Source organism: Pan paniscus, chromosome 19, assembly GCF_029289425.2.
Source record: "Pan paniscus chromosome 19, NHGRI_mPanPan1-v2.0_pri, whole genome shotgun sequence".
Lineage (NCBI taxonomy): Eukaryota > Metazoa > Chordata > Mammalia > Primates > Hominidae > Pan > Pan paniscus.
In genome coordinates, this window is record NC_073268.2 from 66,525,996 (window position 1) to 66,553,793 (window position 27,798).

Here is a 27,798-nt window from a genome sequence, read left to right on the forward strand (position 1 = left end):
AAGAGGGCCCCGCTTAGACACACTATGATGGAATTCTCAAAGTTAAAAAAGTTAAGAAAATTGCCGGAACATACACACAGACACACAGACACACCCTTGAAATAGGAAACTGAAAGGGAAGAGAGATTTTACTTTACTTCTTTTTCTTTTTCTTTTTCTTTTTTTTTTTTTTTTGAGACAGGGTCTTGCTCTGTTGCCCAGGCTGGTGTGCAAAGTTGCGATCTCGGCTCACTGCAACCTCTGCCTCCCAGGTTAAAGTGATTCTCATGCCCCAGTAGCTGGGATTACAGTCATGTGCCACAACACACAGCTAACTTTTGTATTTTTTTGTAGAGAAAGGAGTTTGCCATGTTGCCCAGGCTGGCCTTGGACTCCTGGCTCAAGTGACCTGCCCGTAAAGTGCTGGGATTACAGGCATGAGCCACCATGGTTGGCCAGAGATTTTACTTTTCTATCTTTTGTTCTCCTGGATTTTTTGTTTGTTTGTTTGTTTTGAGACGGAGTCTCGCTCTCTTGCCCAGGCTGGAGTGCACTGGCATGATCTCGGCTCACTGCAACCTCCGCCTCCCAGGTTCAAGCGATTCTCCTGCCTCAGCCTCCTGAGTAGCTGGGATTACAGGCATGCGCCACCATGCCCCGCTAATTTTTGTATTTTTAGTAGAGACAGGATTTCACCATGTTGGCCAGGATGGTCTTGATCTCTTGACCTTGTGATCCACCCGCCTCAGCCTCCCAAAGTGCTGGGATTACAGGTATGAGCCACCGCGCCCGGCCATATTTTTTTAAAAAGTTTTTAAAACAAATTTAAATGCAGGAAGGGGCGATGATAAATAAGGATCTTACAAACAAATGGGAAAAAATAACAGAGAGCTTAAATTAAAATGATCTCAGACTTCCCTTGAGCCCAAGAGTTCAAGGCTGCTGTGAGCTATCCCTCCTGAATAGTCTTCTTGAATAAATCACTGTCTTCTCAAGACTACAGCATGCAAAAGAAGAAAATGTCAATTTCTTTTTATCTCAAGTCATCATTAGAAATACATTGTACTTTTAGACCAGGCGTGCTGGGATTACAGGCGTGAGCCACTGTGTGGAGCTTTGTTTTTCTTGTTTTTCTGAGACAGGGTCTTGCTCTGTCACCCAGGCTGGAGTGCAGTGGCATGATCATAGCTCACAGCAGCCTCAAACCCTTGGGCTCAAGTGATTCTCCCACCTTAGCCTCCCAAGTAGCTGGGACTACAGGTGCACATCACCATGCTCGACTAACTTATTTTTTTTTTATTTTTCATTGAGACAGGGTCTTACTCTGTCGTTCAGGCTGGAATGCAGTGACACAACCATGGCTCACTGCAGCCTCCACCTCCCAGACTCAAGCAATCCTCCCTGCTCAGCCTCCTGAGTAGCTGGGACTACAGGCATGCACCACCACACCTGGCCAATTTTTTTTTTTTTTTTTAGTAGAGACAACCAGGCTGGTCTCAAAATCCTAAGCTCAAGCAATCCGTCTGCCTTGGCCTCCCAAAGTGCTAGGATTATAGGTGTAAGTCACCATGTCCCACCCCCATTCTATGTTTTTTAAAATGTAGCCATAATCCTTTAAATTGAGTGGGTTGTGACCTGTAGTTTGAACTACACTGATCTAGAAAAACCTAAAGGATAGGCCATGTTGTCATTCATGTATGAAGGCAACAAAAAGACCTCAGGTGTGGAAGTTATTTTTAAAAGAATCCCTCCTGAATACTCTTCTTTAATAAATCACTTGAAGATGTATGCCAGGACAGTAGAGAAAAAATCAGATGTAAATACTCAAGAATGAGAAAAATATCTAGCTTGAAGCACCTGCTTAGAGGTTTAGGGGAAGGAGAGTTTTCATGTCCTCTCAAGACTACAGATTGCTAGCACCTTTTTGCAATGTTCTGGCAATATCTTTTAAAAGTGAAATGTACCTACCCATCTCACTCTTGAAAATCTATCATACAAAAATAAAGACACCAGTATATCAGGTGATACGAACTAAGATGCTTCTTGAAGCCATATGTGTAGGGGCAAAATAACTAGCAATGACCTCAATGCCCAATAACAGGTGAATGGCTTAATAAATTATGGTGTATCTATACTAAAGTAATAAACATTATGTAGCTATTATGTATTAACCTGGAGGGGTATCCATGATAAAATGATGATTTATTTAAAAACACAGTGTTGGGTAATTTCTGTATCATCTTACTTCTGTAAAACATGGAGTGGAAACCTACCAAAGGGTTGACATCTGCATATATTTATATGAGCAGAGAGAAGAATGTGGAAGCAAGAAAGCAAACGGGCCAGGCTGGTTAATTCTAAGTAGAGAGCAGAGGGGAAAGAAAGGGAGATCATTGGCTGTTCTGAAACAGTTTTTAATTAATTCGTTGCCTTATTTTTGAAATTTTTGAACTATTTCTTTTGAGACAGGGCCTTGCTCTGTCACCCAGGCTGGAGTGCAGTGGTGTGATCATGGTTCACTGCAGCCTCACTCCCCTGAGCTCAAGCAATCCTCCCACCTCAGCCTCCTGAGTAGCTGGGACTACCGACGGTAGTCCCACATCTGGCTAATTTTGGTATTTTTAATACAGATGGGGTTTTGCGGTGTTGCTCAGGCTGGTCTCAAACTCCTGGGCTCAAGCTATCTGCCTGCCTCAGGAAGTAATTTTTTAAATTATCTACTTGGCAAAGGGCATTGAACAAGTTAATATATATGCATTACTCTAAATATTTTTAAATAGTCTCAAAACTGAAGATTAAAAAAAAGAGAGATTATTCCCTTAAAAGAAATTAGCTACATTATAAACCAAAATGACAAAGTTCATAACCCCAGATGAACTTTTAACAAGTGAGAATGATCCTTGTTCACATAGTAGAGAGAGAAAAGAAGTGGGGATGAATAGGGAGAAACTAATTTTCTACAATGGGAAATAAAAATTATAGTTCTATGAGGACTGTGATCATTGAATATCTGTGAAGGCTAAAGCAACTCCATATTGGAGGCTAAGCCGCCATGATGACTTCTGATTAGCCCCAATTCTGGGAATTCCTCTAAGCTTTCCAGTCTATCTATTGTTACCTGTGTAAGAACAGGTACTTACCTCCCTTAGGTCAAAACAACTTTGATGTTATCATACTTCAATTGTCCTTCACCTGCCTTCTGGATCACATATACCCCTTCCCTGTGGTAGATAAGCCCTGGGTCTTAGGGGGTAACATCTTGTCTCCCTGCCAGCCACTGCACAAGACACAGACCTGGCTTCTGTTTCTAATTTCCTATTGTTTATTTCTAAGAAACTGAATTTGTCAGCCTTTTTCTTCAGTCTCTCAGTTTCCTTGGACTTTGGCGACAGGTTTGCACAGGCCTACCCACTGAGGAACAATGTCACATTAAAATTATCTGAAAAGTTGTAAGTAAACACAAGTAGAATTTTAAAAAGAATTCTAGAGCTAGCACAGTGGCGCACACCTGTAGTCGCAGCTACTTGGGTGGCTGAAGAGGGAGGATCACCTGAGTCCAGGAATTCAAGGCCAGCCTGGGCAATATAGTAAGATGCTCCTTGTCTAAAAAAAGAAAAAAAAATTTTTTTAAAGAATTCTAATTCTTGCTTTCTAAATTATTAAGGAAGATTATAGCAGACAAACAGTCTATATAGCCCTGAAAGGAAAATTAACAGCAAAATGCATTTAAGGCCTAAAACTCAGGCCCAGTATTAAATGCTGATACTGACTTTATATGCGGTGAAATTGGGAGGCTTTGACTGGCCTAGCCACAAGTTCACCTCCTCACTCTGCTCCCTTGGATAAGGTCCCCCAGCCAAATAACCCCCCTTATCAAGGGGACCAGGAGCACTTCCTGCTTATGCCTGAGTAGTGGGTTTCAGTTTCCTGCCAGCCTGCAGCCTGCATAATTATCCACATAAGCCAGTCACATCTTCCTGCTGAAACTAGGGGACATCTCATCCTCTTGATACTACAAAGCCTGCCTCCCACAGCCCTTAGTTGCTCACTGTCTCTGAGCGCAACCCCTGTGTGGCCCTGCATGGTGTGTGATATCCTGTCCTGGGCTATGAGTATATGTGACTAATACACTGCTGTCAATCTCATCTGCCCAGAATCAAATGTCGTGTGTTTGGCCATCTCTGTAAACCTAGGATGGGAATCCCTCCCACACCAATGAAGTGAATAGCACAGAAAATATTAAGGAAAGCCATTAAGTAAGTTGATAAAAGCTGTACCAACCCTGGTACTGCTGGAAGAGAAAAAGGAGAATAGAAGATTTTACCAATCCAACAGAATATAGTAAAGGGAAAAAAAGTGGAGAAAGAAGGCAATGAGCAGAAAATGTGGAATAATCATAATCAAAGAAAATCCAAATAATCCATTAATGGCACTAAATGTAAACTGATTAAAGAAACAGTAAAACTTAGAGTATCAGACTGAGTTTTAAAAATCAAAATCCTCTTGTATGTTACTAATATTTTCCTTGAATTCTGAAATAATCTCAGCTATCATAGCTTCAATATTATTTCCTTGCCATTTTCCTTATTTTCTTACTCTGGAAATCCTGTTATACATAGTTTGAGTCTCTCAATCTATTCTCCTACTCTTCAAACTGTTCTTATTTTTAATCAAAGTACCTCTTTTTGCTGCATTCACTGTCAATTCTTTAGAGCTATCTTCCAATTCACTAATTTTATCTTCAACTATATCCAGTCTAAAGTTCACCCTATCTTTTGAGATATTTTTATTGCTTTTCTACATTTTTATTTCTGAGATGTATAATTATTTATATTTCATATGTATATCTTCATTTCATTTTCATCTACATTTGTTTCATAATTTCTTGTTTGTCAGATGATTTCTTCATTTACTTCTTTGAGCCATCCTTATTTTCAAGTCTTTGTCATATGAGTCCAAGAGATGAATTTCATGTGGAGAAAGTTCATATTCCAGTTGTTGAATTGCTTGGCTATCTTTTTTATCATTCCATTTCTTCATGTCCTTTGGAATTTGGGTTTACAGGCTCATTGTAGCTGAGAATTTTTGTTTTTGCATTGTACTTTTTACTCTCTCCTTTTTTGTCTGGTGGGTTTAGTTTCGTCATGGCATTCACTGTGCCCTAGTCCAGAAATAGTTTTGTGATAGTGGTTGGGAACTCATGCTCTTCACTGATATTGGGAGATGTGCAGACCCAGAGTTAGAGGATGGCTTGACCTAAGTCTGGGTTGTGAGGCTGTTTTTGTTCTGCAGCCTTCCTAGGTCCACCATTTGGGCCATAGCTCCTGAGATCTGGTCAGCTGCACTTTTTGTTTTCAGTCTCCTTTCACAAGCAGGGTAGCCTCACTCTAGTCTGTGGCTGTTGCCAGAGTCTGGTTCCATCCCCCATTCCCTGTGCAACATTTTAGTTCCCATTACCCCTTAGGCCCTTGGCTTTGGTCCTACTCACCACTTTGCTTTCCAGTTTGTTCTCTTTCTTATCCACCTAAATGTTTATCCTGTTTTTAAGCTTGTATATATCTTATCAATGCCTTTAAAAACTTTATCTCTCATTGTTAAGTATTTGGAGAATAGAGAGTGGGTCAAAGTATGAACTTTCCAACCTTCCCCTCATTATTTTATTTATTAATTTATTTCTTTTTTGAGACCTAACCTAGCTCTGTCACCCAGGCTGGAGTGCAGCGGCCTGATCTTGGCTCACTGCAACCTCCACCGCCCGGGTTCAATTCTTCTACCTCAGCCTCCTGAGTAGCTGGGATTACAGGCACGTGCCACCATGCCCAGCTAATTTTTGAATTTTTAGTAGAGACAGGGTTTCACCATGTTGGCCAGGCTGGTCTCAAATTCCTGACCTCAAATGATCCACCCCCACTTGGCCTCCCAAGTGCTGGGATTACAGGTGTGAGCCACCACACCTGGCCTCATTAATGTTTCAGTCACTTGGAATGGAGTGGAGACAGAGTTTCTACTTCTCACAGTGAAAATATACTAGCCAATAGAATCTGGGGGTGATAGAGCTGAGCACTGAGACTGCAACCCTGGGAGTCCAAGTAATGGGCACTTTGTCTAGGCTTAGTAAGCAGGTCAAGGAAGTGGATCAGAGGAGCAGTGAAAGCCCGTATGGGCAACTTCTAATTATGGACCAGCTTCCTATAGCAACCCCATGTAGCAGTAAGATGATTTGCAGGAGCAGAATGTTCCATCACCAGTGCTCTTCAGCTTGGGTGTGGAAGCCCAGTTCATATCCCCGGGTGAATTACACGTGCCCACCCCACAGGCTTTTTAGACAACTAGAGGACCAAAGAGGAAGCGAATATTGCATATGGGCTCTCGGCTGGCTAAATAGAAAAATGAAAGATATGTGGACCTTTCATTTTTGGAACACTTCATACTGTTGACATACAATATAATAAAATAACTGCAAAAGAAAAATAAGAGAGATGCAGTGGAGTGTTTACATTTTTCTCTAGAATAACATTCATAATGACGATGTTGATTCTGTTAAGTAAGAATTATAGGAGGCCATTGTTTTGTACTGAGCTCTTGCACTAGGCTCCAACAGACCAGACTAAAAATCAAAATGGATTCACTCATGCTGGGGTTTCAAAATTGATATTTTGTCCTTTAATACCTCTATTTTTCCCCTATTGGTTACTTTGTGCTATCAGAATTTTGTGCTATTTTTTGGCAGGAGATGGGAGGATGGTCAAAAGTCAAAATTACAACAAAAATAGTTTAAAGATCTTAATTGGCTTTATTTGTGATTCTAGAATCAGGCAACACTTCACCCATAAAATAGAAAAGTATTCCAGGGAGCCCAGCAGAAGAGGTTGGGCTTACAGACAGAGAAGGGCTGAAAACAGCAGATGCAATGAGCAAAGAGCAACTTCATTAATTTTCAAAGTTACTTTTTTGTGGTAAGGCAGGAATATAGAGACAGAACAATAGAAAATAACTGATGAGTGAACATCAGGTTACTTCAGGCTAACTTTGTAATGTAAGGATTAAAGCAGAGGGAACTTATGCCAATTAAAATTTTAAACTGGCCTGTTTGGGAAATTGGCCATTATTTCTCTCTCTTGATTTCTCACAAGGTCAGATAGTGACTCCATTTTGATTTTTAGTCTGGTATGTTGGGGTCTAGCACAGGAAATTAGCCATATATATATATATATATATATTTTTTTTTAGACAGGATCTCCTTCTGTTGCCCAAGCTGGAGTGCAGTGGCACAATCATAGCTCACTACACTCTCAACCTTCTGGGCTCAAATGATCCTCCTGCCTCAGCCTCCCTAGTAGCTAGGACTATAGGTGTGCACCACCATGCCTGGCTAATTTTTTTTTATTTTTATAGAGACAGGGTCTCACTATGTTGCCCAGGCTAGTCTCAAACTCCTAGGCTCAGGCGATCCTCCTGCCTCAGTTCCCCAAAGTGCTGGGATTGCAGGTGTGAGTCACCATGCCTGGCCCTCCTATAATTTTTATTTAACAGAAGTTACCAAAGAATTAGCTCTCTAAAGGGCTCCTGTTAGATGCTTTTCCTAGCAAGACTTTTCAAATGCTTAAGGAATAGCAGTGTCTACTGTTACATAAATTATTTCAAAAACAGAATTTAAAAAATGCTCTTCAACTTATGTTGTAGACTGGAATAACTGATTCCCAAATCTACCAAAGCTTTAACAATGAGAAAAGAAAACCACAAACTGGGGGTGTCTACAAGAGCCAGAAAATAACATAAATGGGTGCAGCTGATTGGGTATGAAATGAAAGGAAAAGGTGGGAGCTGCAGGCACTGGTGAGTGTGCAACCCTTCTTCAGGAATTCAAACTCAAATGCTTCAAAACCCTGTGCTGGTCAAATAAACAAGGCCTACAAGTTACCTCTGATTTTGCAGCTTCTGGTATATCTCCATTACAAACATAGATGTAAACATTCTTAGGCCGGGCATGGTGGCTCATGCCTGTAATCCCAGCACTTTGGGAGGTTGAGGTGGATCCCTTGAGCCCAGGAGTTCGAGACCAGCCTGTGCAACATAGTGAGACCCTGTGTCTACAGAACATTTTTTAAAAATTAGCTGAGCATGGTGGTGCACCTGTGGTCTCAGCTTCTCAGGAAGCTGAAGCGGGGGATCACTTGAGTCCAGGAGTTCAATGTTACAGTGAGCTATAATCATGCCACTGTACTCCAGTCCAAGTGACAGAGTGAGACCCTGTCTCAAAATAAATAAATAAATAAATAAATAAGACCAGGCGCGGTGGCTCACACCTGTAATCCCAGCACTTTGAGAGGCCCAGGCCGGCGGATCATGAGGTCAAGAGATTGAGACCATCCTGGCCAACATGGTGAGATCCCATCTCTACTAAAAACAGAAAAATTAGCTGGGTGTGGTGATGTGTGCCTGTAGTCCCAGTTACTCGGGAGGCTGAGGCAGGAGAATCACTTGAACCCGGGAGGCAGAGGTTGCAGTGAGCCAAGATTGTGCCACTGAACTCCAGCCTGGCAACAGAGCAAGATTCCATCTCAAATAAATAAATAAATAAATAAATAAATAAAATATTAGTAAATCCAATTGAACTTATACTACAACTTAAAGAAAAAAAATAGCTGCTAATACCAAGTAACATTCATTCTAGGGATGCAAAAATGTTTTAATATGTGGAAATTATTTTTAAAATATTTCATAATCTCAATAGGTCATGCTAGAAAAACCCATATGATCCTTTCACTAGGTGTTAGAACTTCCTGACAAGCAGGGACCCAGGGATCCAGAGCTGGCGTGGGTGTGGACTGGCAGAGGGTACACGCAAAGGTAGCATCCAGAGGGAAAGCCAGGATCAGGGCCAGCAGACAGCCTAGTAAAGTGTCAATCAGAAGGAACTGGATGGATAAGCAGAAAGCAGATAAAGGCCACGGGACAGAGCCCGAGGAAATGCTTGGAGGCACAGCCTGGAGGTTTTCCTGCAGGGACCTCCATGCCTGCTGGTGTTGGACCAAATTCGGACTCTAGCTGCTGCAAATGCATTTGAAAACATTCAGCATACATGCCTCATAAAATAGCCCTAAAAATGAAGACTATAAGGATCATTTCTTCACATAAGAAAGAATATATCATGCAGGCAGCCCAATTATGACTAAAGACTGCTTTCCTATTCTGCTTTTCTGAAAACCATTTTGTATTTTCAAGACTTTTTACAATAAAAGAAAAAAGCACAATGGAACCTATTAGAGAACCCGAAGAGGAGACAGAGGGGAACAATGATTCTTGCAATTTATATGGTGAAATCTAAGCCAGTCTATGCATGCTATACCTCAATAACAAATCTGGGATTTTATTTTTAATTCTTTTTTAGAGACAACTTGCCATGTTGCCCAGGCTGGTCTCAAATTCCTGGGCTCAAGCGATCCTCCTATCTCAGCCTCCTGAGTAGCTGGGAATTACAGGCACCACAATAACCAGATAACGAATTTGTTTTAAAAAAAAAAAAAACAGTGGGCTGGGCTCGGTGGCTCATGCTTGTAATCCCAGCACTTTGGGAGGCCGAGACAGGTGGATCACAAGGTCAGGAGTTTGAGAATAGCCTGGCCAACATGGTGAAACCCGGTCTCTACTAAAAATACAAAAATAAGCCGGGCATGGTGGCGCGCACCTGTAACCCCAGCTACTCGGGAGACCAAGGCAGGAGAATTTCTTGAATCCGGGAGGCAGAGGTTGCAGTGAGCCGGGATTGTACCACTGCACTCTACCCTGGGTGGCAGAACGAGACTCAAAAAAAAAAAAAAAAAGCCAGGCGCGGTGGCCACGCCTGTAATCCCAACACTTTGGGAGGCTGAGGTGGGCAGATCATGAGGTCAGGAGATCGAGACCATCCTGGCTAACACGGTAAAACCCCGTCTCTCCTAAGAATACAAAAAAAAAAAAAAAAATTAGCCAGTCGTGGTGGTGGGCGCCTGTAGTCCCAGCTACTACTTGGGAGGCTGAGGCAGGAGAATGGCGTGAACCTGGGAGGCAGAGCTTGCAGTGAGCCGAGATCGCGCCACTGCACTCCAGCCTGGGCAACAGAGCAGACTCCGTTTCAAAAAAAAAAAAAAAAGAGAGAAATGGGGGAAAGGAAAGGAAAGGATAGCCACTAAAATGTTAATGATGATCATCTTAAGGGGTGGGATTGTAGGTGACTTTTACTTTTTTTCTTATTCGTTTAGTGTTTAAATGTTATATAATGGATATTTATTACTTATATAATCAGTGAAAAATAAAGCTATTTTCATTGTTGTGGGGGGAATTATTGGCAGGTAGAAGTCCCTAGAGGATCTGATTTAATAAGCACACAAGATCAATATTTAATTAACATATCAATTGCTGGGATGTCAACCGATGTTTTCCAAAATCGTTGAAGTGTAGGCTCTCTTAAGTAGCCAAACTGTCGTCGGAAACATAGTTTACAATTCTCCCATTTAACAAACGCGGAGGAACAGAATGATTACAAATGCTAAAGCGCAGAAGACGATTAAAGGAGGTTATTTATGTACCATCAAATGCTTGTGTATCCTGTACACATCAGTTTAGAATTCTCTCATCAACCCAACCTTGTGGCAACTTCCAAATCCCTCCATCATGGCCTTCTAACTTTTCAAACTTTTTTTTTTGTAAGCCACTTCTCTTTCCAGACCTCTCTGTAGTGGTTCCTAACGTCTTCCCTTTAAACCTTGTAACTTGTGTTTGCTATTTTTATGACTTCCTCCTCCCAGTGCCTGGCTTCCCCCGCTGGGGATTCACCTTGCTTTGGTGGCCACTGTTTTGCTCTTCTCGCCTTCCCTCTCCACGGGCCTGCCAGGCTTAGGGAAGGCCGCAGGTGCTTCGACCTTGTCCAGTGCGGTGCTCATTGAACACGCCGGGTTCTCCAACAAATGTTAGGGACAGCTGGTTAGACGGGAATCTGGGCCTCCCCTGCTTGCTTTCCGCAACATTTCTTGAGCATTGCTGGGTGTCCAAGGCAGGGCGAGATCCCAGAGCAGTCACGACCGGATGTATGATTGGTGCTCACTGCACAGTGCTGGGGACGCACAGGGAGGATGCCACTGATGGTGTAGGGGGTGGGGACTTGGCAGAGGGAGCAGCATGTGTCGAGGTCTACTGGTTCTCCAAGTTTGGTCCCAGAGCAAAGGCATCAGCATCACCTGGGAACCTGCTGAAAATTCCAATGCTTAGGCCTCACTACCGACCTACCAAAGCAGACACTCTGGGGGAGGGAGGAGGGGCACTAAAAATCTGTTTTATCAAGACCTCCAAGAGACTCCAACACACGCTAGAGTAGTTTGAGAACCACGACTCTGGGAGCGGCCTGAGGATGCTTGGGATGAGCGCAGAGCGGAAAGGAGGATTCGTGAAGGCTCTCTGATGCCAGTCAAGGGGTTAGACTTTGCCCCGCAGGTGCGGCCTCCAGGTTTTTAAGCAGAGGCCTGTGGCTCTCACACGCCCTCTCCCAAGGCGGCGTCTCTGGGAGCCCTGGCGTTCCCTGGGCCCCCGGGACCGAGAGCTTACCCGCGTGGGACTGAACTCGCCCACGACCCCCGACACCAGGCAAGAGAGGTTGTGCCGCAGACCCTCCACTCCCCAGCACCAGGCGCTCGCCGTCCAGGTGGAGGGGAGCACACGTGGGAGCCAGGGGCACCGGCGGAGACACGAGCGCAGAAGGCACGCGCTCAAGCCCACGCCCGCGACTGCCGGGACTGAAGGTGTTGCGAGCCCCGGCTCCACCCCTAGCCTGCGGTGCGCCGTGCTTTGGCCCCGCAGGCCCCGCCCCCGGCCCCGCCCCGGCGCGCGCCCCGCCCGCCTCCCTAGGCGTGGAGGCGGGGGGGGCGGCTCAGCCCCGCGCCCGTGCGCGCGCTCGCGGCCGGGTTGCAGGGCTGGGCGCGCGCCCCGCGTCCCGGGCAGGAAGATGGTGGCGAGCGCGCGAGTGCAGAAGCTGGTGCGGCGCTACAAGCTGGCGATTGCCACGGCGCTGGCCATCCTGCTGCTGCAGGGCCTGGTAGTGTGGAGCTTCAGCGGCCTGGAGGAGGACGAGGCGGGCGAGGTGCTCCGACGGCCGGGCGGGCGGGCAGGCCGGGCGCGGGGGCGCGCGGGGTCCTGGCGGGGCTGCGGGCGGCCCCAGCCGGGGAAGTGGGGCACGGGCCGCGTGCGTGCGTGCAGGGCGCCGGCGGTCGCCCAGAGCGGAGCATCCGGCCCCTGGCACTCCCTTCCCCAGCAGGCCTAGGGAGCTGCGCGCGGGGGCAGTGCGTGACCTGGAGACCCGGGCCCTGGTGGATTGGGAGTCGGGCGGGAGGAGCAGGTCATGCTGGGGTGGTCTCTGGCCAAGGGAGCGATGAAGGTCAGGCGCGGCGAGCGGGGCTAGGAGGCGGGGCTGGGCCCGAACCTGCTCGGAGGTGGGGAGCCCCAGGCCAAACTTTCTGAAGTTGGGAGGGGGCGGGGATATGCGCGCCGTGGGCGGAGGAGTAGGGCCAACGGACTCAGGGCGTCCTTCCCCAGCTGAGCCCGAGGGGCAGCGGCCGGTGAGGAAGGGGAGCTCGGGGGTGGAATTCAGGCCTGGGACAAAGTGTGTACCCGGGAACTGAAGGAACAGGGAGTGACGCCGAAGGAGAGAACTGGAGTCTTCCCGAGGTGTGGCTTCCTCAGCCGGGGGTTTGAAGAACCTGGATGGGTCTCCGGAGGGCAGGGAGAGGAGGAACTGAGCTGGTGAGTTGGCCTCAGGACCTCAGGGAATTAGGGAGGGGCCCTCTGGCTTTAAGGGAATGGGGACTGTAACAGAGCCCCAGCCGCAGAGCAGGGGCAACCAAGAGCCGTCTCAGCCCCCAAGTCCCTGCCTCGAGGGTCTTTCTCCCTCTTCCCCGATGTGGTTTCAGCTGGAGGCTCAGACACCTCAGCGGTGTGGTGAGGAAGGGTCCATTGGGTCTGGGTTCGTGCTGCGGAGATGGAGAGGACAGGCCACACCACAGCCCTAAGCTGTGGCCCAGAGGTCAGGACCTCCCTGCCCCCAGCGCCCCTGTTCTGCTGCCTCCAGGGCTCCGGGTCAGAGACTCTATCTGCTGCTGTCCTCGGGCAAGCCCCGATACCCGCGACCCCTTACCGCATCTCGCCAGTCTGGAAGGCCTGGTGTGGAGACAGAAGAGCTGCCGTTGCCTTTTTTTGGGAGAACCCAGAGGGTGGGATGGTGATGGGGGCTGGAACAGAGTCACATGAGACCATAACTCCAAAAGGAGGTGGGGGCGGGGGTGGGGCTGGCTCCGTGACATCCGTGGGGTGTGGACCTACAAGTAGGACGAGCAAGTAGGAGAGTGTTTCAGGCCCAGTGTAAGAAGACTGTTTGGGCAGATGGGACATTCCAAGATGGAATGGGCTGCCAAAGCAGTTAGGGAGCCCTCTGACCCTGGAATATGTGACCACTCTGGGCTACCGCCCCCATCCCCCACCACCTCCTCCTCCAGCTTCCTGGCTGAATGAATAGGGGAATCCTGGACTGGAATGTTTGAAAAAGCTTGTGCGGTCCAGGCACCCATTGCTGCTTGGACCCCCTCAGCTGCTCCCTCACCTGACTCTGGGGTTGCCAGGCAGCAGAACGGGGTGCATGGGAAGGTGAGTGCTGAAGCTGGACCGCCCACTTCACTCTCTTCCAGCTCTGACCCTGAGAAGACCGCCAGCAAATCACTTTGCCTCCTCCCTTATCCTTATCAGTATCCCTCCTCAAGATGGGGATAATAATGGCACCTCCCGTGTTAGGTGATTATAAAGATTAAGTGAAAATGATGCCTGTGAAGCACTTGCAGGAGTTCCTGGCACATGCTCAGCTGTCAGTAAATAAATAACTCTTATTATCCCAGCACTGTGCATTGGGAATACGATTCATTCATTCATTCATTCATTCCACAAATAGGTGTGAAGTCCTACTTTGTACTAGACACTGTGCTAATACTGGGGATACAAAAATAAAATAGATGAGGTCTCTGCCCTCATGGACAGGTAATCTACAGAGAGAAACAGACAGCGAAAAGGAATTTAATAGAATTACAAAGGGGTTGGCTTAGATCAGGGGGTCAGGAAAGGCTTCTCACAGGAAGAGGTGGGCAGGAGAGTTCAGGCAGAAGGCCTGAGGAGAATGGGCTTAGCTGGGCACCCTTGAGGAATGGACAGGAGGGTGTGGTGCTTTCCCTGAAAGAAGGTTCCATTCTGTGCGGCTGAAAGGACCAGAGCAAGGGGCAAGGGTTTTATTCTAAGTGCAGTGGGAGAGCACTGAAGGGGTTTAAGCAGCACAGGATTCAGTGTGCATTTAAGACGTGCACTCTGCCCATCTATGGAGAGGCTGAGAGTGGATCCCAGGGATGGTCACGAACCTCCAGAGAGCCACTTGATAGTTTCCAAAGCTTCCACAAACACCATCTCACCACTTGTTTTAAATGCAGCCCGAGAAGTCAAAGGAGGTGGGGTATGGGGGGAGCATTTCTGTGTTCACCCTTTCTGTGACTCAGAGAAGGATTCTAAGGTGGAGCTACAGAGCCAGGAAGTGGCAGAGGATTTTAATCGCCTCCTTGGAGGAGAGGAAGGAGCCTCTGAGGCCAGAATGTATCCCGGCCAGAAGTCAGAGGACCATTCCCTACCCTCAGTCATCAGAAGGGCTCCTGACCTCAGGGGCTGCTGGGGGCAGCCTGTGAGGGGCACAAGGCTGGGGCTGTGATGATGATGCTCCTTGGACATGCCTGGAAGGGATGGAGGTGGGGGCTGACTGCCCACGAGGGCCTCTGATCCCTCACTGCTGCCTCCTCATCCCCCAGCCTCCTCCGGGATTATCCTTCTCAGGGTCAGCCAGCTCCCACTGCAGTGCAGGGACCAACATGCCCATCTCCTCCCACATCCTGGCCCCCACCACAGCCAACCTGGCCCCGTGCCTCATGCCCTACCCTCCTGACCAGCTTCCTAACTCACTGATACTGGCTTCCACTTGGAGAGCCTACAGCTCTCTGCCATCTCTACCCACCTAAGCTTGGGAATGTCTTTCTCTGCTTGTGCTCTGTGGCCAGGTCACATGTCACCAGGCTGATGCACACTCAGCTCAGTGGGGCTGCATTTACCTTTCCTAGGGATTCCCCAGCCTGTGGTGCCCTCCCCAGTGTGGGTAGAGAATAGGGTCTGCTGCCTCCCCTTGCAGGTATCTCTTCTCGGATGGGAATGGGCGCCCCCAGCTCCCACTGGCCACCTTTAAGAGATCAGAGGGCAACCGGCCACTGTGGCTCATGCCTGTAATCTCAGCACTTTGGGAGGCCAAGATGGGAGAAGCGCTTGAGCCCAGGAGTTCGAGACCAGCTTGGATAACATAGCAAGACTATCTCTATTAAAATAAATAAAATAAAAAGATCGGAAGGCTGGCTGGGTGCTAGGCACAGAGGGCATGGATGTAGGCATGGGGCTCTGGCCTGAAGGTGGCTGTCAGCCTGACAGCATGAGGTTCCTGATGTGCCCATACTGGTAGTGGGTAGGGTGTGGGTAGGGTAGTGGGTAGGTTGGGGGAAGTCCTGGGGAGGTGAGGAGCACAGAGAACCCAACCCAGCCGAGTCCAAGATGTCCAGGATCTTGGGTCTCTCTTGACTTCATGTTTGACTATTTCCTCCTCCCATCTGAGTAATCATAATGATAAAGATAGCAGCATTGGGCCAGGTATGGTGGCTCACGCCTGTAATCCCAGCACTTTGGGAGGCTGAGGCGGGCAGATCACTTGAGGTCAGGAGTTTGAGACCAGCCTGGCCAATATGGTAATGCCCAGTCTTTACTAAAAATACAAAAAGTTGCCAGGCATGGTGGCACATACCTGTAATCCCAGCTACTTGGGAGGCTGAGGCATGAGAATCGCTTGAACCTGGGAGGCAAAGGTTGCAGTGAGCTGAGATCACGCTACTGCTCTCCAGCCTGGGCGACAGAGTGAGACTGCGTCTCAAAAAAAAAAAAAAAGTAGCAGTACTTATTGAATGCTGTGCCTATGCCAAAAGCTTTGCATTCATTCATTCATTCAACAAATACTAAGGCCAGGCACAGTGGCTTAGGCCTGTAATCCCAGCACTTTGGGAGGCCAAGGTTTGTGGATCACTTGAGGTCAGGAGTTCGAGACCAGCCTGGCCAACATGGTGAAACTCTGTCTCTACTAAAAATACAAAAAATTAGCCAGGCATGGTGGTGCGAACCTGTAATCCCGGCTACGTGGGAGGCTGAGGCACAAGAATTGCTTGAACCCAAGAGGCAGAGGTTGGAGTGAGCCGAGATTGCACCACTGCACTCCAGCCTGGGCAATAGAGTGAGACTGCCTCAGAAAAACAAACACTTACTGAGTGTGTACTACAGCCAGACACTCTCCTAGGTGCTAGGACTATGTCAGTGAACAAAACAGGAAAAAAGCCCTGCCCTTGGGGAACTTACAATCTTCTGAGGAGAAAGACAAATTAAAAAAACAGTATAAATAAATAGTAGGATGAGAGGAAATATTGTGCGATGGTGAAAAGCAGAGGAGGAGGGAGGGCTGGCACTGTAAATCCAGTGGTCAGGGTGGCCCTACTGAGAAGATGCCATCTGAACAAAGAATTGAAGGAGGCAAGGAGTGTGAGCAGTGGGGCTATCTGGGGGAGGGTTTGCCAGGCACAGGGGATAGTGGGTGCAAGGGTTGGAGCCAGGAGTGCCAGGGGGGATGAGGGGACGCAGAGAAAGCCACTGTGGCTGCAGGAGAGTGAGCATGACAAATTCCCAGATGAGGTCAGAGAGGCCTGGGTAGAGAAGGGGGCATCCAGACAGCTCATGGAGCCTCTGCAGGCTCCTGTAAGGGCCTTGGTTTTTATCCTAAGAGGGGAAGCCACTGGAGGTTTGGAGCAGGGGAGTGGTGAAATGGGATTTTAAGAGTTGTAACAGAAACACCAGCTGCTGTGATGAGAACGGAATTTAGGGGAACAAGGGTAGGAGCTGGAAGACCAGGGAATCCAGGCAGGGATAGTGAGGGAGGTGTTGAGAAGGGATCGCATTCCAGATGTATTCTGAAGGTGGCCCCGATGGGATTTACTGATGGAGTGGATGTGGGGTGTGAGGGAAAGAGAGTCAAAGATGACTCCTGGCTGGGCACAGTGGCTCACATCTGTAATCCCAGCACTTTGGGAGGCCAAGGCAGGTGGATCACGAGGTCAGGAGTTCAAGACCAGCCTGGCCAACTTGGTGAAACCCCGTCTCTATTAAAAATAAAAAATTAGCCAGGCATGGTGGCATGTGCCTGTAGTCCCAGCCTCTCGGGAGGCTGAGGCAGGAGAATCACTTGAACCCAGGAGGCAGAGGTTGCAGTGAGCCAAGATTGCGCCACTGCACCCCAGCCTGGGCAACAGAGCAAGACTCTATCTAAAAGAAAAAAAAAAAGATTCCTAAAAGTTTTTGGCCTGAGCATCCTGAAGGATGGAGATGTCATTAACTGAGATGGGGAAGACAAAGTAGAAGCAGGTTGGGGTCGAAGAGCAGGAGGTACTTTTGGGCTTGTGGCTTTGAGAGGTCTATCGAGCTCCCACGTGAGATGTCAAGGAGGCTGGTAGTTAAATGCCTGAACGTTCAAGGGAGCTATCCAGGCCAGAGAGATCAATCTGAGATTTGGGATGGAGTTCAGAAACCCAGAGACTGAAAGTCACTTAGGAAGTGAAGGTGCTAGGACAGGAAGGGCCCCCAGATGTGCCCTGGGAAATAAGGAAGCACCAAGAAGACCATAAGGAGTGGCAGTGGAGAGAGGAGAAAAGCCAGGTGGGTATCCTGGAAAGCAAATGCGGAGGGTGCTTCAAGCAAGATAGAGTGGTCCATTAAGTCACGCTGCTGAAAGGCCAAGAAAGAAGAGGACTTAGTCCTGGAGAACTTGTGAGCGTGGAGGGGAAGGCCCGTGGGAGAGGGTTTACAAGGCTGGAGACGGCTCTCCCTAGCTGCAGTGTCTCATGCTCAGTTGTTACTCCTTACAGCTGGGGGAGCATGCTCAGAGAAGTTAGGGAACTGCTGGTGAGTTGGCAGAGCTAGGCCCAGAGCCCTGGAGACTCTAGAGTGTTCACATGGTGGCCCCTGTTCCTCCGTCCATTCTACATCTCATCCATCAGACACCAGCTAGGTGTCCGTGTGTGCCAGCTGCTCTGCTGGGCCCTGGAGAGATGGAGCTGACATGTCTCTCATCAAGGAGTTCACTACTAGAGGAACATCCAGGGCCTTGGAGCCCAGCCCATTCCACTGCAGGGCAAATGGAATGGCTGCATGCCAGGGGCCTTGGAGCTGGATCTGAAAGGATGGATGGGATTTGGTCAGGCAGGGCAGGTAGGATGGGGGAACGGAGGAGGAGGTGGCTGGACATGCTGTTCAGTCACCACCAGGCCATCTAGGGAAGTGCCTGGATTTGAGGAGAGGCAGCAGGTACCAGAGCGCTTAGAGCCAGGAAGCAGGGGCGCAGCAGCGGTAGAGGCGCCCCGCTGCAGGGATCCCTTCAAGGAAGAACCTGCTGCACATGCAGCGAGGTGACAGCCTCCAGCTGTGGGCACCTTCAGGCCCTGCTTCAGCTTTCAAGCCAGGGACTGAGTGTGGAGGTGGCTCAGGGCTCACCAGCTCCAGGCAGTACATGTGCCGGAGTTTTCCCAGGAGCCTGCCAGGACTTCCTCGAGGCTGTGCTGGAGGTGGACGCTCTTCTTGCTCCTCTCCTTGCATGGCCGTCTCCTTTGCGGTCCAAAGCCTTTCCCTGCCAGCTCCTGCCCCATCGTTCACAGGGGTACCCGCAGTGAATCTCATGCCCTCTCACTCTGTCTTGATCTGCTTCCTAGAGGACCTAAGCAGTATTGGGGTCTCAGGCTTCACCTCCATCATCCCCCATGGGCACTCCTCCTTCGCTGTGAGGTGGCCTCAGTCTTCCCACATGGAAATGCTTTGGATTCATCTGGAAGTTAGAGTCTTCTGAAGACCACTGTCTCCTTCCAGCCCTCGATGGGAGTGCTGGGTCTTAGGTGGACACTTGTACCCTCGGTGGGGTCTTTGCACCCTTCCCATGGGACACACGTGGATATTTATTTTAACATCTGCTGAAAAAGAAAGTGGTGTCTGAGTCCAGAACAGAAAACCAAGCACACTGCCATGTAATCTGAGAGCCAGTGGGGTACGGGGGTGTTGGTATGATGGAGGGAGGCCCAGTGCGCCCTCAGTGGCTGGCCAGGGAGGCGCTCCCATGGTGGTACTGATTGTGTGGAGTCCTTAGGTGAAAAGCGCTTCTCTGGGTAAAAGGTGGGCAGGAACATCTAGGTCTGAGGGTGCCCCCAACCAAGATGGAACTCAAGGAGCAGGAGGAGGTGAGGGGCTGCCCCAGTGATGTGTCTGCATCTCTCTTACAGAAAGGAAGGCAGAGGAAGCCACGGCCACTGGACCCTGGCGAGGGTTCCAAGGACACAGACAGTTCAGCAGGGCGACGGGGCAGCACAGGCAGAAGGCATGGGCGCTGGCGGGGCCGTGCTGAGAGCCCAGGAGTGCCCGTGGCCAAGGTGGTACGGGCAGTAACCAGCCGGCAGAGAGCCAGCCGGTGGGTCCCACCTGCCCCACCCCCGGAAGCCCCAGGCCGCCAGAACCTGAGTGGGGCAGCAGCTGGGGAGGCGCTGGTAGGGGCAGCTGGCTTCCCACCACACGGAGATACAGGGAGCGTGGAGGGCGCCCCCCAGCCCACGGACAATGGCTTCACCCCCAAGTGCGAGATCGTGGGCAAGGACGCACTGTCTGCACTGGCCCGGGCCAGCACCAAGCAGTGCCAGCAGGAGATCGCCAATGTGGTGTGCCTGCACCAGGCTGGGAGCCTCATGCCCAAGGCTGTGCCCCGGCACTGTCAGCTGACTGGTGAGGGACAGGGGTGCTCCAGCCCTTCCCAGGCGGGGGCAGGGGGGTGGCATGGCCCGGATCCTCACCCCTATCTCTCTGAGGAAGAAAGAGCCAAGGGGATCCTACCTCCCTGCCTAAGTCTTCATCCAGTGTACTTACTAAGTGGCAGAGGCAGAGTGGGGACCCACGAGCATGGAGCTCCAAGTCTAGGTTTCTTCGGAAGGCAGGCAGCTCCCTCTTCCCATCTCACCCCCACCCTGTGACCTAGGGTGGGCCTCGCCAACGCCTGTCCTCTGCTCTCAGGGAAGATGAGCCCCGGCATCCAGTGGGATGAGAGCCAAGCCCAGCAGCCCATGGATGGCCCCCCGGTGCGAATCGCCTACATGCTGGTGGTTCACGGCCGCGCCATCCGCCAGCTGAAGCGTCTCCTCAAGGCCGTTTATCACGAGCAGCACTTCTTTTACATCCATGTGGACAAGGTACTGTGGTGGGGAGAGGCCAAGGGGTCTGGGATGAGCAGAGCAGAAACAGAAGGTTGCAGACAGACAGAGTCTCTGACCTGGCCCAGGTAGCCTAGAGAGGGAAATTGAGGCCCTGAACAGGGGGGTGGCAGCACGAGCCAGCTCAGCCGCTTAGGGGCTGGAGCCCTGCCCTGTGCTTTCCTCGTCTTGTGTCCCTTCACTCTGTCCTGGGGTGGGAGTGGGGATGGCGATAACACTGGAGGCTAGCTGAGTGTCTCCTCCCCACCAGCGTTCCAACTACCTGCACCGGGAGGTGGTGGAGTTGGCCCAGGGCTATGATAACGTGCGGGTGACACCCTGGCGCATGGTTACCATCTGGGGCGGGGCCAGCCTCCTGAGGATGTACCTGCGGAGCATGCGGGACCTGCTAGAGGTGCCTGGCTGGGCCTGGGACTTCTTCATCAACCTCAGTGCCACTGACTATCCAACCAGGTGTGGGGATGGGGCTCTGAGTCCTCTGCATGGGAGGGGACCCCTGTCTGGGCACCTGGGGTTGGAGGGCTTTGGTGGACCTTCTCTGCCCCATAACCGTAACTCTGGGATCCGCCCTGCTCAGACATGGGCCCCTGGGCCCCAGCTATGTTTTAGGGGAGGGGTTGGTGTAAGATGATCTGAGAATTGAGCATGATAGGAGATGGGGAGGAGGAGGAGCCAGAGGTCCGTACCTGGTGTTCTGGGTCAGACAGCAAGGGGCAGAGGAAGGATGGGGTGGTCTTCCTCAGGGGCCTCTGGTGCTCACCACCCCAGACATCAGCCAGGGGTAGGGCACATGGCCAGCCAGCAATCAGGCAGAGAAGAAAAGCCAGAAGGTCTGCTCTGGGCCAGTGACTGAGCAACTATCTCATGTGGCTGCCTGTCACCCCATTCCTTCACCAGGACCAATGAGGAGCTGGTGGCATTCCTATCCAAGAACCGGGACAAGAATTTCCTCAAGTCACATGGCCGGGACAACTCCAGGTGAGGGGGTGGGGAAGGAGGCCCTGGCCCCAGAGTCTTGTCCCAACCCCTCCCACACAGTTGGGCTCGGTGGCTCCAGCCCTGGGTTTCAAAGCCTCCACACCAGTCACAGGTTGAGGAGTGTTGGTTGCCAGGCGGATGAAAGAGCTTAGACCCCACCCTGCAGGATCCCCAGCCATGGCCTCTCTGCTGCCCACAGGTTCATCAAGAAACAGGGCCTGGACCGGCTCTTCCATGAGTGCGACTCACACATGTGGCGCCTGGGCGAGCGGCAGATCCCAGCAGGCATTGTGGTGGATGGCGGTTCTGACTGGTTCGTGCTGACACGCAGCTTTGTGGAGTATGTGGTGTACACAGATGACCCGCTTGTGGCCCAGCTACGCCAGTTCTACACATACACACTGCTCCCAGCCGAGGTGGGTAGCCCAGCAGGCATGAAGGCCAGGGAGGGCGTGGGTTGGGCTGCCTGCAGCTCACCTTCCACTCTCCCTTGCTGCTTGCAGTCCTTCTTCCACACGGTGCTGGAGAACAGCCTGGCCTGTGAGACCCTCGTGGACAACAACCTGCGGGTCACCAACTGGAACCGCAAGCTGGGCTGCAAGTGCCAGTACAAGCACATCGTGGACTGGTGCGGCTGCTCCCCCAACGACTTCAAGCCACAGGACTTCCTCCGGCTGCAGGTGCTTGCCCGAGGCCCCAAGGCCCCTGGCTAGGTCTTCTCCCCTGGCTTTTCACCAGGAAAATGGCAGGGTGGGCCAGTCAGAGAATCTGGGGGGCTGCGGCCTGCAGCAACCCTCAGGGGTCTGGGGCTACAACAGCAGCAGGAAAAGCCGCAGGAGGCTGAGCTCTAGGCAGTGCTGAGGGGCCAGCCCCACCATGCCCTCTGGGGCTTCCAGAGCCCTTCACCCTCCTTGCCTCTCCCGCTCCAGCAAGTCTCCAGACCCACCTTCTTCGCCCGGAAGTTCGAGTCGACTGTGAACCAGGAGGTGCTGGAAATCCTGGACTTCCACCTGTACGGCAGCTACCCCCCCGGCACGCCAGCCCTCAAGGCCTACTGGGAGAACACCTACGACGCGGCTGATGGCCCCAGTGGGCTCAGTGATGTCATGCTCACTGCTTACACAGCCTTCGCCCGCCTCAGCCTGCACCATGCCGCCACTGCTGCACCCCCAATGGGCACCCCACTCTGCAGGTGAGACCCCCTTCTGACATACAGCCGGCCCTTGGGGTGTGGTGCCCTAGGGGGAGGCCAACCAGAGAGTGACGTCCCCTGCCCACAACAAGGCCCCAGTCTGAAGCAGGGAAAAATGCAAATACCGAAAAGATGGCTAGAGCCAGGCATGCAGGTGCTGTGGGGGTGAGATCTGGGGAAAGGAAGTGCCTGGGGATGGGACTCCCCAGAGCCCCCTCCCTGGGACTCCAGGCCAAGTCAGGTGTGCTGATGGCATCTCCCTTTCTCCCTGCTGGCACCTTAGGTTTGAGCCCAGGGGCTTGCCGTCCAGCGTGCACCTGTATTTCTATGACGACCATTTCCAGGGCTACCTGGTGACGCAGGCGGCGCAGCCCTCAGCCCAGGGGCCGGCAGAGACGCTTGAGATGTGGCTGATGCCCCAAGGGTCGCTGAAGCTGTTGGGGCGCAGTGACCAGGCCAGCCGGCTCCAGAGTCTGGAGGTGGGACAGGTCCCCCACTTGCTTTCTCCCAACCCCCACCCAGACTTGGGGTAGTGGGAAGAGAGGGACAGACACCAAGGGAGGGGTAAGGTTATTTTTCCCAGTCATGGCAGCCATGGTGATGCCCCCATGCAGACATCCTGTGTCACCCCCCAGCCTGTGCACACTGAGGAGCACCTCCTGGTTGGGGTATGCAGAGGACATGCAGGGAGCAGGGAGGGAATTATCAGTTCCACTACAACACAAGCCCAATCTTCCACACTACAGAGATTTCGCCTAGAGGGGCAGGGACATTCGAGTTGGGCCATGAAACTACACTTCTGAGTGGCTCCTCATAGTCTCTTTTTTTTTTTTTTTTTTTTTTTGAGACAGTCTCACTCTGTCGCAGTGGCACAATCTCGGCTCACTGCAACCTCTGCCTCCCAGGTTCAAGCGATTCTCCTACCTCAGCCTCCCGCGTAGCTGGGACTACAGGCGCGCGCCACCACGCCCAGCTAATTTTTTTTTTTTTGTATTTTTAGTAGAGACGGGGTTTCACCATGTTGACCAGGATGGTCTCGATCTCCTGACCTTGTGATCCACCCGCCTTGGCCTCCCAGAGTGCTGGGAATACAGGCGCAAGCCACCGCGCCTGGCCCCTCCTCATAGTCTCTTTCTCAGAGGCTTTGGCTTCGTGTGGGAATGGTCTCTGGGCAGAACTTTGAACCTCATCCCTGCTGTATTGTCCCCAATAAGGGGGACTGACCTCCACTGCCTAGCAGTCAGAATGGAAGTCTAGAACAAATCTCAGAGCTGGGAGAGATATTAAAGATCTCCTAGTCTGACCCCTTCATTTTGCAGATGGGGAAACTGAGGCTCAGAAAGAGACAGTGACTGGCCTGAGATTACACAGTGAGAGGCAGCTTCAGAGGAGGGAGAAGGACCTTTCCCCCACACTCCTGCCCAGCTGCCTCTCTCTCTACAGGTTGGCACTGATTGGGACCCCAAAGAGCGTCTTTTCCGGAACTTTGGGGGGTTATTGGGGCCGCTGGACGAGCCTGTGGCCGTGCAGCGCTGGGCCCGGGGCCCCAACCTCACAGCCACAGTGGTCTGGATCGACCCAACCTATGTGGTGGCCACATCTTATGACATCACAGTAGATACGGAGACTGAGGTCACGCAATACAAGCCCCCACTGAGCCGGCCCCTGCGGCCAGGGCCCTGGACTGTTCGACTCCTTCAGTTCTGGGAACCGCTGGGTGAGACCCGCTTCCTTGTGCTGCCCTTGACCTTCAACCGCAAACTACCTCTCAGGAAAGGTAAGCGTGCAGTTCTCAAATGAGGCCCAGAAGCCAGACAGAATAGGACTCGCCAGAGAGGTGACCTCAAGAAGCCAACCATCAGAGCTGACTCCCATCCCTAGAGTCAGGGAAGCATGGAAGGGCTGGGGCCTTCATCTTCTTTCCTGTAGCATGCAGGGTCCTGCACTGCAGTGTGGTGGAAAAGGGAGCTTTACAGTCATGCACACTTGGTTTGGAACATAACTCTCACAAGTTCATTGGCTTTTTGTCCTTGGAAGTTACCTGGCCTTCCTGGGCCTCAGTCTTAGCACATGAAGCTGGAATAGTACACCTATCAGGGACCTCCTGGTTCATGCTACACAAATCCACTCAACCTAGCTTGAGTTAAAAAGGGGAGAAGACTGGAAGAATGCAGAGGTCTCCTTCACAAAGCTAGGAAATGTCTCAGGCCTCACTGTGAACCAGAGGTGCTTTCTCCATCTCTCTGGGGCTATCTTGTTCCTCATCCTGTCCTGTCTCTATGCATTGGCCTCAGGCTCTGGCTCCCCATCCATGGCCTCTCAGTGCAACAGACACTGACCAGAGACTTTTAGTCCCCAGGTTTCACATTCTTGGGACAGCAAATCTGATTGGCTATCCCAGTTCACTGTCTGGCCAGGTGGGCAGGGTCATGTGGCTCTCTGCCCATTTGGCTGAGGCTAAGGGAGCAGGCTCTGAACAGAGACACAGGCTGGGCAAATTTCCTGCAAGGGAGGGCCTAGTATAAGTAACTCCCCCTGGGAGCTATGAGGGATGAGCCTCTGGAGGGAAAGTGGCCGGTATGCAGGAGGTGATCAATTGGTAGGTGTTTCCTTCCCCCACCACGTCCTATCACAAGAAGGTGGTTAAGAGGTGGGGTACCCTAGAGGAGGAGGGGGTGCTGGTGGGGCTGCAGCAGATCCAGGGCAGGCAAGCTGTGTCCCCCGCACACCTGGACCTCCCAGTCAAGGGAAGAATGGCAACAATGCACAGCAGGTAGGGACAGGTGCTGCGCCTCAAGGACAAAGTCAGAGGAGGTGCTCTAAGCCAAGGGGACAAAGCTGGTCATTGTCTGTGCATGAAGAGCTGAAGTGCCCGAGTACAGGCTTCTGAGGGCTCCAGGAGCCACCAGTGATGGTCAAGAAAGGGTGTGGGACACAAACCAGACTGTTCCCTTCTTTTCTAAAGTGCCTTGAACCCACTGCTTTACTGCATCCTAAAGTTGGGAATCTAAGGCTTACTGCCTTGATTTTATAAAACTCAGTTTTATAGTCACAGAAAGTCCCTTGGATTAGCCCAAGGTCATTCAGCAAGCTGTGACTCAGAAGTAGGGCTGTGACAGGAACTGGGGTACCCAGACCCAACTCCTGGGCCTGGCCTCCACGGAGTCTGTTGCAGGGGGTGTGCTTACTGCCTGCTCTGCACCCACAGATGATGCCAGCTGGCTGCACGCAGGGCCACCCCACAACGAGTACATGGAGCAGAGTTTCCAGGGCCTGAGTAGCATCCTGAACCTGCCTCAGCCGGAGCTCGCGGAGGAGGCTGCCCAGCGGCACACACAGCTCACAGGCCCTGCGCTCGAGGCCTGGACAGACAGGGAACTGAGCAGCTTCTGGTCCGTGGCTGGACTGTGTGCCATAGGCCCCTCTCCCTGCCCCTCCCTGGAGCCCTGCAGACTGACCAGCTGGAGCTCTCTGTCCCCCGACCCCAAATCAGAGCTGGGGCCTGTCAAAGCAGACGGGCGACTCAGGTAGCAGGGCCCCAGCCAGTACCCGTGGAGGACCCAGGAAATTGCACCTTACAGACAGTGGAGGGGAGTCCCCTCCCACAGGCAAGAACCAGAGGCCCAGGCTGCACACCCATTTCAGCCATCAAGAACCCACACAGACGGCAGGGAAGGTGGACACAGTATGAACTACTGCTGATGTCTCTGTTGGGGATCAGAGGGCTGGCGGGAACGTGAGAAGGGCGCCAGCAGCATTCCACACCCAGCTCTTCCTCACCTTCCTGTCTAGTTTGAATTTCTTTTTTTTCTTTTTTTTTAATTTAAAAAGGAAAATGGGTGGTTGGGAGAGAAACTAGAACAGAAGATGTGCAATAGGGCTCAGAGCAGCCCCAGGAAGTGGGCCATGTCTGTGGGGAGCAGGGGCTTGCTGAGCCCACCTGCTATTGTTCTGCACAAGGCTGGGCCTGCCTCACTCTCCAGGGCCTCATGCCCCATTCTGGGCCTGTGGTGCTCGTGGCTGAGGCTCCACAGGGCTGCAAGTGCTCTGCTAGGCTCTAAGGCCCAAAGAACAGGTGATACCGGGGGCACTGCAGAGCTGGGCTCTAGCAGGACAGTTCTTTTGTAGCCAGGGGACCCCAGAAGTGGGGTGGGGCGGCTCCAGGGCTTTCCAGCATACCCTGCCCCTGGATGGGAAAGGCAGGGTCAGGGCCCACTGAGACCCATGCAGAGTTTCCAGGTGTGCACTGGAAGTGAGGTCACATGAGCAGCGTGGGAAGAAGACTCTGTCAAGACTCTCAGAAGAACCGGGAGTAATTGTGCCTGAAGCTCAGCGTGAAGTCTGAAATATGCAACAGAAGAAATATATCTCTATCTCTCTACTCTGGGCTCTGTGTTTTTCCTCCTGGGTGTCAGGAACCCATCACCATTCATTGGGCCTTCTCCAGAAGTCTTAGCTGGTACTTTGGTAGCCTTGAGAAGGTAAAGATCTCATTCCTCCAGATTAAGAACAGTTTAGAATCCACCCAGAGGGACTCAAGAACCCATCTAGCCTGGGTGCAGGTGTTCACGCCTGTAATCCCAACACTGGGAGGCTGAGGCAGGAAGATTACCTCAGCCCAGGAGTTTGGGACCAGCCTGGGAAACAGTGAGACCTCATCTCTACAAGAATTTTTTTTTTAATTAGCCAGGCGTGGTGGCGCACATCTGTAGTCCCAGCTACTCAGGAGGCTGAAGCAGGAGTTTGAAGCTACAGTGAGCCAAAATTGCACCACTGCACTCCAGCCTGGGTGACAGAGTGAGACCCTGTCTCAAAAAACATCTAATCCAGCTCCTTTTTCTGAGGGGTAAACAGGCCCAGAGAGGCTCAAAGACTTCTTTGCCACCCAGCAGGCCAGGGGACCAGCAGGACCTGAGCTTAGTTTGAGAGCCCTGACCCAGCACTCCCACCCCCACCACCAGGCCAGGCTGCAGCAGGTGCTGGCTTCTCTATCCTTGGCCTTAGCAGGGCCCATCCTAGAAGCCTGGCCCTGCCACATGGAGCACCTTCAACAGAGGCAATCCCAGCCATGGCCTGGTCGTTATGATTGGAGCTTTTTCTTTTCGGGGCAGGAGCAGCAGCAGCCTAGGTCCCTGGTCACTGTCCTAGGACTCATGTTGAAAAGGGTTGTCCATCCTCCCTCCCTTTCCCAAGCCTCCTCTCCCCCTCCCACTCTCCTACCAT

General features: G+C 51.4%; 1 protein-coding gene and 1 long non-coding RNA gene across 2 annotated transcripts; one reads left to right on the forward strand and one right to left on the reverse strand.

Moving 5' to 3' along the window:
- Positions 1–1,093: 1,093 nt before the first annotated feature.
- On the reverse strand, positions 1,094–12,718 carry LOC134729520 (uncharacterized). Its single transcript, XR_010110684.1, has 2 exons — positions 12,619–12,718; positions 1,094–11,203 (listed from the first exon to the last, which is right to left on the reverse strand). It is a non-coding gene; the product is annotated as an uncharacterized LOC134729520 (long non-coding RNA).
- On the forward strand, positions 11,838–26,956 carry XYLT2 (xylosyltransferase 2). The gene is made up of 11 exons (XM_034942438.3): positions 11,838–12,091; positions 19,431–19,923; positions 20,209–20,384; positions 20,656–20,858; positions 21,303–21,383; positions 21,583–21,799; positions 21,887–22,063; positions 22,313–22,575; positions 22,859–23,054; positions 24,019–24,352; positions 25,784–26,956. The coding sequence occupies exons 1-11, from the start codon at positions 11,957–11,959 to the stop codon at positions 26,104–26,106; spliced, it is 2,598 nt and encodes an 865-aa protein (XP_034798329.2). The 5' UTR covers positions 11,838–11,956; the 3' UTR covers positions 26,107–26,956.
- The last annotated feature ends 842 nt before the right edge of the window (positions 26,957–27,798 follow it).